The following is a 12,789-nucleotide window of genomic DNA, read 5'->3' on the forward strand; positions in this document are numbered from 1 at the left end:
TTGCAAGCCCAAGCCAGAAAGTCCTTGAGACTCCTATCTCCCAGAAAACCAGAAGTGGCGCTGTGGTTCAAATGGTAGAGCACTCACCTTGAACTGAAGAGAGCAGGATCAGTGCCCAAGCCCAGACTTCAAGTCCCAAGACCAACGGCCAAAAAAACGAAAAAAAAAAATAAAACCTCATTCTCACTGCAATTACTTTCACAGTGATACAAATTTTTTTATTGTGAAAATACTTTACAGAGGGGTTACAATTACATAGGCAAGATAATGAGTACATTTCTTATCAAGCATTGTTGCTTCCTCCTTTGTTTCCCCTACCCATCTCCCACTCACCCATCCAACAACCACCACCCCGAAAATTGTAAAGTTTGTTTTTTGACATAACATCTTATATATCTCATTGTTGCAATGGGCCCACCTGTATCCCTACCTAAACAATTTGTTTTTCCCTTACTCTCCACAAATTATACCAACATCAAATACAGTGAAAGCAGGGGTTATACTATGGGGAAGGGACATACAAAGCAACAAAGAAATCATCTTATAAATATGTTAGAAACAATTGCAAGTAAGAAAAAATATTTGAATCCTTATCTTGGGGTTCCTTTCACCTAACATCAACTTATCTGACCTTTTCTGCTTGTCTCAGACATATACTATTTATTGCATATGAGGGAAACCACGGAACCTATGTTTCTTTGGGCCTGGCTTACTTCACTTAATATAATTTTTTCCAAGTCTTTCCATTTCCTAACAAATGGAGCAATGTCATTCTTTCTGATGGAGACATAGAATTCCATTGTGTATATATATCACATTTTCTTGATCCATTCATCTACTGAGGGGCATCTAGGTTGGTTCCATATCTTAGCTATCCTTGAGATACCACCTCACCCCAGTTAGAATGGCTATAATCAAGAACTCTAATACAACAGATGCTGGAGGGGATGTGGACAGAAGGAAACCTTACTGCATTGTTGGTGGGAGTGTAAACTTGGTCAGCCACTTTGGAAAGTAGTATGGAGGTTCCTCAAAAGACTCCACATAGAGCTCCCCTATAACCCAGAAATCCCACTTTGGGGCATTTATCCAAATGATCACAAACAAGACCATACTAAATCTACCAGCACAACTATATTTACTGCAGCATTATTTACCATAGCTAAGATATGGAACCATTATACAATTATTACATCTTGTCTCCCTATACATTTCCCACTCACCTTTGAGGAAATTTAGAAGTGTTAGGGATCCTGTATTATATAGACTGGAGTTTGACAATGTCAGTTTGTGTGTGTATGTGTGTGTGTGTGTTTGTGTGTGTGTGTTTGTGTGTGTATGAGAGAGAGAGAGAGAGAGACAGACAGACAGAAACAGACAGAGAGACAGAGAAAGACAGAGACAGAAAGACTTTATCCCATAACTATGTAAAATTTTTCATGCTAGATAAGAATTTCAAATTGTCACACAAAATTAAAGTTCTTAATTAATTTGTGCTAGCAATATGGACTCACCCAGCATATAAACTCCCAACATAAATGATTTCCCAATATTTTCATGATGAAAATTATACTAAGGAGATTGAAACACTTTATATAAAAATATGTAACTATTACAGCTAATTTTTATATTTTCTACCTGTTGAGGTGAACATTTTTAGAGATGATGGGTTAAATTATGAAATTAAGCAATTTCAGATTTCTAGAATTAGGCAAATCATTTGCATTGTATTTATATTGCACAGGTTTCCATTAATCAGGCTGGAGTGCAGATAACTTTGTGATGGTAAGTTTTGGAAAGAATTCCTCACAGTTGCAACTTGTTCTGAATCAATTTGCACATGATGACATGCCTCCTCAGAGTGGGAAATTCATCACTGCTTAAGTGATGTTTGTAGGACTCAAGCAGTGAGAGGGTATTAGTTATAGCTTTCAGCTTACCATTGCTTTGTAACTGGTTCCACACTGATAGAGCAAAACTTTTCACTTCCATTTATTTCTTTTCAAATTTTTAAATCTTTCCTAAACTCAATTAATTTCCCATTTTCATCAGCATACTGAAGAGTCATAGAAGACATTTTCTTTTCCTGGTGAGAAATGTTCCATTTTATTCATGTTAAAGTACATTCAACTTCTTAATTTGTCTTCCAATGATTTCATATTTGAAATCAAGATGCTGAGAAACTGATTATGACCCTGCAGTTGGACATTCTTTTCCTAAACTTTATATTGTCCACCATGAATGATATGACACAACCACTGGATATCACTGACAGGTTTTCCTTCATCTCTGTGAACAGCTTGACATCTTTGATGTCAAGCTTTAATAGCTGATAATCACATGATTCAGATAGCACAGGTTCACATTGATAAACAAGATCACTTTACTCAAGTTACAATTATTCAGTAACTTCTTTGATTTACTTTTATTTATTGTAAGAGTGATATACAGAAGGCTTACACTTAAATAAGCAAGGTAAGGAGCACATTTCTTCTTGAACATTATTATCCTCTCCCTTGTTTTCTCCCACTTTCCCTCGCCCTGAACCTCCTAGTGCCCAAGTTGTGAAGGTCATTTTCAATAGTGTTTAGTGAATATTGCTGTTGCATTGGTTCACATTTTGTCCTTTGTTTCACCATATTGTTGTTCTCCTTCCTTTATCCAAACCAGATAAATGTATATTCAAGACACAAGGTGCCAAATTCAAAAACTTTGACAAGAGGTGATAATTTAAACTGGACAGTGTTAAACTTTCTACTTTACAAATATTTTCCTAATAAGCATTATTGCCTCCTCTTTTGTTTTTCCCTACCATCCCCTTCCTCCCCACCTCCTCAACTCCTCAGAAGTTGTAAAGTTGGTTTTCACCATATTCTTGTATATCTCATTGTTACAATGTGTCAACCTGTATCCTTATTTTAACATTTTGTTATTTTCCTTCCCCTTCACAAATTAGAAAAATGTATAAACAAGATGAAGGTCACGGGAATCAAATGCAGTGAGAACAATGGTTATACCAAAGGGGAAGAACATACAAAAGAAACAAACAAAATAATACATAATAAATATATTAGAAACAACAGCAAGAAAGATAAAACAAATTGTGTCCTTATCTTGGGGTTCATTATGCTTAGCATTATCTTGTATGGTCATATGTACATAGCTTTTTGAGCTTTTGTGCTTGCCCTAGTCATACAAGTTATTGCAAAGAGGGGAAACCACGGGACCTATATTTCTTTGGGTCTGGCTTACTTCACTTTAAATTTTTTCCAAGTCTTTCCATTTGCTAACAAATGGGGCAATGTCATTCTTTCTGATGGAGGCACAGAATTCCATTGTGTGTGTGCATGTGTGTGTGTGTGTGTGTGTGTGTGTGTGTGTGTGTGTGTGTGTGTGTCACATTTTCTTGTTCAATTCATCTACTGAGGAGCATCTGGGTTTGTTTCATATCATAGCTATGGTGAATAATGCTGTGATAAACATAGTTGTGCTGGTAACTTTAGTATGGCCTTGTTGTGATGTGTTGGGTAAAATGTGGGATTGCTGGGTCATAGGTATCTCTATGTGCAGTCTTTTGAAGAGCCTCCATACTGATTTGCAAAGTGGTTGAGCATGTTTACACTCCCACCAACAACGCAGTAGGATTCTTTTTGGCCACATCCCCTCCAGCATATGTTGTTATTAAATTTCTTCATTATAGCCAATCTAACTGGGGTGAGATAGAATCTCATAGGTGTTTTGATTTCTTTCATGGCTAGAGAAGTTGAGAATTTCTTCATGAAATGGACATTCTTATTTCCTCTTCAGAGAAGTCTCTCCTTAAGTCTTTACCCATTTATTAATGGAGAGATTGTTTTTTGAGAATTTATTTTCGGGGATTTATTTTTTGAGTTCTAAGTGTATTTTAGATATGAAACCTTTATCCATTATATTGCTAGTGAAGATCTTCTCCCAATATGTGAGCTTTCTATTGATCTTATGAGCTATGTCTTTTGTCATGCAGAAGCTCTCAGTTTAATGCAATACCATTCGTCCAATTTTTCTTTGATCTGTTGTGTTTCTGGGTCTTTAATAAGAAAACTTTGTCCTGTGCCAAAGAGCCCTAGAGTTTCTCCTATTCCTTCCTGTAATGTTGCCTGCTTTGTTATTTTTCATGTACGATATGATTTTTTTTGTTTCTTTGTATGTTCTTCCCCCTATGGTATATCCCCTGTTGCTATTGGGTTTGATATTGTATTGTAGATGCATTTATTGGAATCAGGGAAGGGAAGGGGAACAGAATGGTGAGGAAAAGGACAGGGGAGAACCAATGCAACAGCGATATACAAAAGACAAGAGTTGGAAATGATCTACACAACTTGGATGGTGAAGTTGGGGAAAAGGCAAAATAGGAGAGGATTGAAGAAAGGGTAACAAGTTTGACAAGAAATGTACTTATCACCTTAATTATATAACTGACAATAAAAGAAATGAAAGAAAATATATTCAGATTGTTTTCTGTCAATTCCATACAAAGATTCAGATATTAGAAATAGGAATTTTACATATGTTACAAATTTTCATAACCACACACTTCCAAGGCTACGTTTTCAAATTATGGTAGAATATGGACTCATATAAAATGTCATGAAGCTCAAATATTAGGCAAGTTTTAAGGAAACCATGAGGAGCCTACATTTGGAAGGTGTTACAAGCTCAGAATCCTGAAGCTTTCCCTCAGGATTACAATCCAATTTCCATGTCCTTGTTATACTTGGATACCTTTATAGGCTTAATACAGTCATAGTGACTTAAAACTTAATTTATCCTGGTATTTGCTCAACTGAACAATATAGACATTGTGGAGGGAAACATGAGAGCTACTCAGGCAAGCAACTAAGATCTCTACCAATGTATTTTTTGTTATTTTTATTGCTATTTAATTTTTCTGTGTTTTATTATACATTTAATATAAGCTTTTAAAAATTATCTTCTAGTCGTTGTATAAAAGGGTTGCAATTCAACAAATTGTGTTGATAAATACAGTGCATCTCTAGTGAGGGTTTCCTTCCTGCTCATCATGGTCATCTCCCTCTCTGTCCTCAAATTGCATGGAGAACGAACCACCTGTGTCTCCTCTCAGTAAGACATTAATCATATTGGATTAGGGACTGACTCTTATAATCTCATTTATAATTAATTACTTCTTAAAGTAATACAGCCATGTCTGGCTTAAGTTGTTGTTTTTAGGGAGGTTAAGATTAGAATATAATTTGGGGAAGACCTACATTATTTCATGATACTGTAATATCCTATTCTACTGAGCTTAGTAATTGTATGTTCAAACTACATTCTTCAAGCTATTCGAAGATTTATTTTCATTTCTTAATTTTTATTTATTTGTTTGTGTGTGTGTGCTCTCCTAACCATAACTGGAGGATATATTTGTTTGTGTGTGTCATGCACTGTTATTCGCATGACAGGATACCAGGCTGATGAAAACTAGAAAAGGCAAGAGATAGAGAAAGAGATATAATGGATGAGTCTCAGCCAGGACCAGGGGTCCCAAGGCTCTTTGATACTTGGTCCCTCAGTACCACAAATTAGTATATCTATTTGAGTTCACACAAGGAAGATTACCATGTATCTATGCAAAAATATATCATCTATATTAATATTAAAATCAGAGATAAATAGAAGTTATGAGAGACACTGGTTTCATTATACTTTTGAGACATTACTGCAGTCCATGGACAGTCCAGAATCCATGTCCACTCACTAGCCCAAGGTTAAGCTGTGAAGATCTTTTGTCCAACCTACAAGGTCCCTAGCACAGCTGCTGGCTTAAGGAAAAGGGAGTGGGGAGGCCATCCAGTCTCAGACAGCAGTTGTCTGTTTTAACCCTTCCATGGCCAGGCCTCAGCATTCCAAATGCTGTTGAGGCAGTGTTCCAACCTTTCAAACCTTTTCCAGATTTCAAACATCAGCTTCAGAGTTACCTACATGTATACATGAGTGTGAGTGTGAGTATGAGTGTGTGAGTGTGTGTGTGTGTGTGTGTGTGTGTGTTGTGTATCCTGAGACTTGAACACAAGGTTTGGATGCTTTCCAGTAGTATTTTATACTCAAGACTAGCACTCTACCATTTGAGCCACATCCATTCCAGTGTTTTCGTGACTATTTGGAGATAAGAGTCTCACAAAATTTTCTGCTTTGGATTCAAATCAAAATCCTCAGATCTCTACTAGTTTTAAATGTATAAGCCAAGGTTATCTGGCCTTTATTTTTTTTTTATATTTTGAACTCTTTTTCTTAACTCTATTCTCCAAATTTATTAGGAATTAGATCTCATTTTTTCTGCTTACAAAATTCAAGCTGTTTCAGATATTTGCTATAATAAATAAAACGTCAACAATTACTCTTTTAATTGGAACAGTACCGTTACTCCATACTCATGCATATATTCCACTGTAGTAGTATGAGGAACAATGATAACATTGTGTCACTATAGACACATGTTCATTTTTCAGAACTAGCTTAAATCACAGTGCAGACTTTCCATTCTCAGAGGGAATATAGGGATAAATATGCTAGGATAAATATTATAATTTAAATTTACTGACAGTCTGAAACTATGTATGAGCTCAAATTCAGTTGTCACAAAATTTAGAATATGAGTTGTAACAGAAAACAACCAAAGTACACTGGGCATCACCTTGTGTTGCACTGGTGAAGAGGTAGGTGGGACTTTCATTGACCTTATAGGAAAGGTCATAGCAGGAACCAAAGGGGAGAGGAATAAGGATAGGGTCCAGGTTGCACACACTGATCACCCATGCTACACACACTGTTCATCCTAGTGAATGAGGCTCCATAAAGAACTGCATGCTGGTCCCCATGAGAACTAGGTTTCTCTTCAGTACTTTGTTTTCCCTGAGGGTAAAGCAGAGTAAATTGGACATTATTTCCTTCGATTTAAAAGAGGACTTGAAGTCACTTGATGAAATCACTCACATTTTTCCTCACACCATGAATAGAAGAGGTCTAATATTAGCACTTTGAATACTAGCAGGTGAGCTGAATATTGGAGCTTCATAATACTGTGGGAAAGCCAGGAGGTAGAGAATTTCCATGGCCTGCATAAGACTATGTGGAAAGAAATGTCTATCTATGTGTAAGAGCTTTCAAGCTAGGAGCTTATCTATGCTGAATGTAAGTTTTCTTATATTTTAAAACATTTCATTTATTATAATCATTGAAAAAGTGATTTAACTACTACAGCTCATATTTATGAGGTAAAGTGTGATTATTTGACACAATATCTCATATGAAATACTAAAATCAGAGCAATTCTCATTTCCAACTAGAGAATGATTCCATTTCAAACTCCCCTCTTCTCTTCCCAGAGTCTGCTATACTAGCTCTTAGCCACATTGCAGAGTGTGAGGTTCCATTTTACTTTATAGATGATGCTGTCCCCTATAGATATAATTAAATAAAAGTTTATTACCAAGAATCACAAGACACAATTGTCATTATATTATCACTTAATGTAATAGAGAGTAAAATTTAGTCATTTTTCAATGATAATCTCTTCCAATATCTTCACCAAATAAAGTTGGATTTAAAAATTAACATCTAATAATTACTCATTTGCATAGAATACAGTTACTTGGCAACTGGAAATAACATAAGAGTCATCATTTTCCACATTTTAAGTCTAAGGAGAATGAATAACTTTTTAAGCTTTCCAAACATGATTTACTACAAAGACTGAAGCACAAATCTCAAAGTACTCTGGGAAGTTTTTCATATAATGTATTAAATTTGATAAATATTATACGCCTCTAGCCATAAGCCTAATTGAGAGAGAACCATCAGAATAATTATGCAATCCAAGATTATTAAACAATTAGAAGTTAAAGAATAATGGAAAATCTCTAAATGTCTAATGTTAGAAAGCTCTATATTCTTTCCTTAATCAAAAGAGTCTTTTTCAGATTTTTTAAACTATTTTCATGTTCATTTATTTCTTATTGTTGACAACTTGTTTAGCATAAAGCTACTGGTGAAAGAATTAAAAGAGTAGAACCTTTCAGAAGAGGATTATTTGGTATTTTATCAATGTGAAGTACAAGTCGTTATGTCGAAATCGAACTTTAAAACTTTGGTGGTGGTGGGTGGGGAGAATTGGGTGGGGGGCCGGGGAGAGGATGGGAATGGATGGGAAGGGGAAATAAAGAAAGAGTCTACAATGCTTGATAAGAAATGTACTCATTATCTTGCCCATGTAATTGAAACCCCTCTGTACAGTATTTTCACAATAAAAATAAATAAATATAAAAAATAAAATGAGGCTTAATTTCCAGAAAGCCCAATGCCAAAGAAAAGCAACCAATGTATGATGAAGGAAGCAATTAACTTCATATTAATTTACTGCACATTCTGCAGAGATAAATTGTTTCTTATTTAGTATAAGTTTTTCTAAAGAGCCGCTCCTCAAAAAACAGTACACCTCCTGTAATTTGATTACACAGCATCCTGACCTAACACTTCACACTTTCCCTGTGCTTTCTCTTTTTTTGCTTGAGGCAAATTGTAAGGTAAGCATCATCTTAAATGATCATATGAATATAGATATTTAGCTATTTTGTTCATTTGTTAGGACTATCATGGACACATACTGTTTATTAGAAATGAGGGAAACCATGGGTTCCATGTTTCTTTGAGTCTGGCTTAATATGATTTTTTCCAAATCTTTCCATTTCTTTATGAATGCATTCTTCCTGATAAAAGCATAGAATTCCATTGTATACATATACCATATATTTTTGATCTACTGAGAGATATCTGAGTTGGTTCCATGTTTTAGCTATGGTAAATAGTGTTGCAATAAACATGGTTGTGCTGGTAACTTTAGTATGGCCTTGTTTGTGGTCATTTAAGTAAATGCCTAGGAGTAGAATTGCTGAGTCATTGAGAAGCTCTATATTTACTCTTTTGATGAACTTCCATACATCTTTCAGGGGTTACTAAGCAAATTTTTACATTCTTACTAACAGTGTTGTAGAATTCTCTTTTGGCTTCATCACTGTTAGCATCTGTCGTTATTAGATTTCTTGATAAGGGCACACTTACTAATGGGGTGGTTGTTTTTTGTGGATTTGTTTTTGGGGGATTTATTTTTTTTACTTCTCAGTAAATTTTAGATACTATGCAGAAGCTCTGCAGTTTAATATCAATACCAAATTTCAAATTCTATTTCAAGGCTACAGTAACAAAAAAAAATTAAAAAAACCAGTATGGAACTTGCACAAAACAGGCCTAAGGACCAATTGAATAGAACTTAAGACCCAGAAATAATCCCAGACCTATGGCCACCAATCTTCCATAAGGAAGCCAAAAATATAGGATGGAAGAAAGATAGTCTCTTCAACAAATAGTTCTGGCAAAATTGGTTAAACACCTGTAAAAAACTAAAGTTAGTTGTTACTATATTTGATTCGGTTGCCCTGAATCTTGTATATACATTTATCTAATTTGGGAGGGTGAAGGGAAATAACAAAATGCTGAAACAAGGATACAGTTTGACACATTGTAAAGATGAGATGTACAAGACACTATGTTGAAAATGAAAAATGAAATTTACAGCTATGGGGCAGGAGTGAGGGAGGTGTTAGGGAGGTGAGGAGGGAAGGAATCAAAGGGGAAAAACAAAGGAGGAGGTAACAATGCTCAATAGGAAATGTACTCATACCTTACTCATGTAACTGTAGCCCCTCAGTACAGTCTCTTTATAATTAAAAAAAAATTAAAGAAAACCAAAGATAGATCCTTATATAACACCCTGCACCAGCATCAATTCCAAATGGATCAAAGACCTTGAGGAAGAGCAGATACCCTGAAAACATTACAGGATGGAATAGGAGAAACTCTAGAGCTCCTTGGCACAGGCTGAAATTTTCTTTAAAAATACAAAAAATCAAACAAAGATTGAAAAAATCAGATTGTACAAAACTATTTCTTACATTGCATTCTTCTTTAGACACTAAATTGCTGCACCACACTGAGTAGTATCTCAATGAAACTCGTTTACAATGCTGGAATTCTGCAAAGTTTATGTACTACCACCTAGTTGTTATAAAATGAGCTTCCATATCGATGCTAATAATCTCACTAGAAAAACAGCAAATAAAGGAGTGAGTTAGTGAGGGAGTATGTGTGAGAGACATGAAAGGCAATGTAGTGTACATGAGATCTAACAGAAAAAGCCTGTTGATCAGGAATGCTAAACATTTTCCTTCTTATCACCTATACCTACTATTATTTTTCATTATTACTATTCTATAATTGTAAATGATTTTTAATTTTTCTTCTATTATCTTTAAGTAATTGTACAAAGAAATTGCCATTTAACAAGAGATTTGATTTTCAATTTTTATATTCCTTTATACACTAAGATTGATTTTTGATAAGTCTGTACAATGCATATAACAATAAAAATAAATGTAAAATGTTGTTCTCCATGAAAATGTAACTTCCTTTTTTTAATCAAAGCCATGGACAAACAGATTCAATGGCAACATTCTCTTAGAGATTTCTTAGACATTCATTGAACCACACAATGACTTTTTTCAAAATTTAACTAATAATTCAGAATAAAATTTTAAATTATAAAGGTTATTATTGTTTTAGCATTTATTAGGTGTTACATTCAATTTCCTAATCATTCTTCTATGACCTTCCTTGTATGCGTGCCTCTCTTCTTCACTAAAAAATAAATGTAGAGGTAGAACAAGATAATAGGCATGTAGGTTCCGTAAATTGTTTTTTTCTTACATGTGTGAGTGAACGTTTCATAACAAAATAATTTCAATAGAGAGATAAAGAAAAATAGAAAAGAGAAAGTAGGAGCTAATGAGGGAAAGAAAGAATGAAAAAGGTAAGGTTCAATTCAGATTGTGCCCAAAATAAATAAGCAAATAAATCCTTTAGACGCCATGTAAAACTTTCATAACATATTCTGTCGAAACTACTACTTAGCAGCTTTCATTCTCATGTACTTTTAAAAGATATTTTAAGGACATGAACTGTGACATGCATTTAACAGAGTAAAACTCTAAATACATTTGATCAGAATCTTCATTTTAACAAGATAAAAATGCATTGCTAAGAAGTGAAATGGAGCAGAAGAAATCTCAGCACACAATATTCATGTATTTTTCTACTTTTATCTACAGGAATTAGATAAGGTAGGAGCTATGGCCAATCTTACATTAGAGACAGACTTCATTCTCACCCAATTTTCTGATAGCAAGCAGACCCAGCTCTTCCATGGATTCCTGTTTCTGCTGATCTACATGATCACTCTCATGGGGAATCTTCTCATCTTTACCCTTGTCACCATGGACCGGTGTCTTCATACCCCAATGTACTTCTTCCTGAAGAACTTGTCCTTCTTTGATGTGGGCCTCATATCTGTCACTGTCCCCAACTTTATTTGGAACTGTTTGACCCACAGGAGTACCATATCTTTCGCAGGATGTGTGAGTCAGGTCTTGTTGGTGGTTCATTTTGTTGGGTCTGAGGTTTTCATCCTGACAGCCATGTCTTATGACCGTTATGTAGCCATCTGTCACCCACTACACTATGAGGTCATCATGAATGATAGAATCTGTGTGCAGATGGTAGCTGTTTCTTGGTTCTTTGGCAGTATCTTTGGGATTTTATACTCAGCTGGATCTTTCTCTCTATCATTTTGTGGTTCCAGAAAACTCCCACAGATTTTCTGTGATGTCCCCTCTCTACTGAAGGTTTCTTGCTCTAGGAAACATATCACCACTGATGTTAGTGTGACCATTGGAATCATATATGGATTTCTGTGCCTTGTGTGCATTGGGTATTCATACATTTACATCTTTAATACAGTGCTGAGAATGCCATCCCTACAAGGACGGTCGAAAGCCTTCTCCACCTGTGTGCCCCATCTCATAGTTGTCACCACGTTTATAATTACAGCTGTTTTTGCCCATTTGAAGCCAGTCCCCGATGTCCCACACCTTGTGGACTTTTTGGCATCCGTTTTCTATTCTGTGATGCCTCCATCTTTGAACCCTATAATATATAGTCTGAGAAATAAGGAAATCAAGGCTGCTGTTTGGAGGCTCCTGTGGAGACTACATCATTGTGCTATGGGAAAACAATAGAATTAATATCCGGAATGAGAAGTGGCATGGAATTGTCTGTATTTTGTTGACAATTTATATCTATACCTGTGTATTTAATGTTCTTATTAGTGCACATGTGTTATTTTAAGGTGTTACAAATAGCCCAGTATTTTGTTTGCTGTTAAGTATTTTGATTACACATATTAGAATGTAAATTACAAGTTCAAGATCATGTGTTGACTATCTAAATTACGTTACAGTCTGAACAGTTCTGACAGTGATCCATGTAATTCAAACTTCAGAGGTCTGGTCATAGAATATAAGTGAGATTACAAAGCTAGCAATTTCCAACTACTTGAAGCCTGAGAATACATTGCTTAATGCTTCCAAAAGAATCAAGTGTGGTTGAATATAGGAGTTTGGGGTATGTAAATTATCCAAATGGTCATAATACAATCAGCTCAACCTTTAATCGTTGAGAAATGCTCAATATTTTTCTCGCAAAAAGGCAATAAAGGGAATTACAGAAGCAACAGGACAAAGGATGAACCAGAGAAACATTGATATTCACTTGACACTATGTTGGATATGAACCTTACAACTTGATGGGTGGGGGGATAAGTGGAAGATGAAGAAGGATGTG

General features: G+C 35.2%; 1 protein-coding gene across 1 annotated transcript; it reads left to right on the forward strand.

Moving 5' to 3' along the window:
- The first annotated feature begins 11,240 nt into the window (after nucleotides 1-11,240).
- On the forward strand, nucleotides 11,241-12,185 carry LOC105985068 (olfactory receptor 14A2-like). The gene has a single exon (XM_013015479.1). The coding sequence runs from the start codon at nucleotides 11,241-11,243 to the stop codon at nucleotides 12,183-12,185; it is 945 nt and encodes a 314-aa protein (XP_012870933.1).
- The last annotated feature ends 604 nt before the right edge of the window (nucleotides 12,186-12,789 follow it).

Source organism: Dipodomys ordii, unplaced genomic scaffold (assembly GCF_000151885.1).
Source record: "Dipodomys ordii isolate 6190 unplaced genomic scaffold, Dord_2.0 Scaffold27, whole genome shotgun sequence".
Classification (NCBI taxonomy): domain Eukaryota; kingdom Metazoa; phylum Chordata; class Mammalia; order Rodentia; family Heteromyidae; genus Dipodomys; species Dipodomys ordii.

What these genes read in the sequence shown, in the direction of transcription:
- LOC105985068 (XM_013015479.1), top strand. Translation starts at nt 11,241, where the DNA reads ATGGCCAATCTTACATTAGAGACAGACTTCATTCTCACCCAATTTTCT.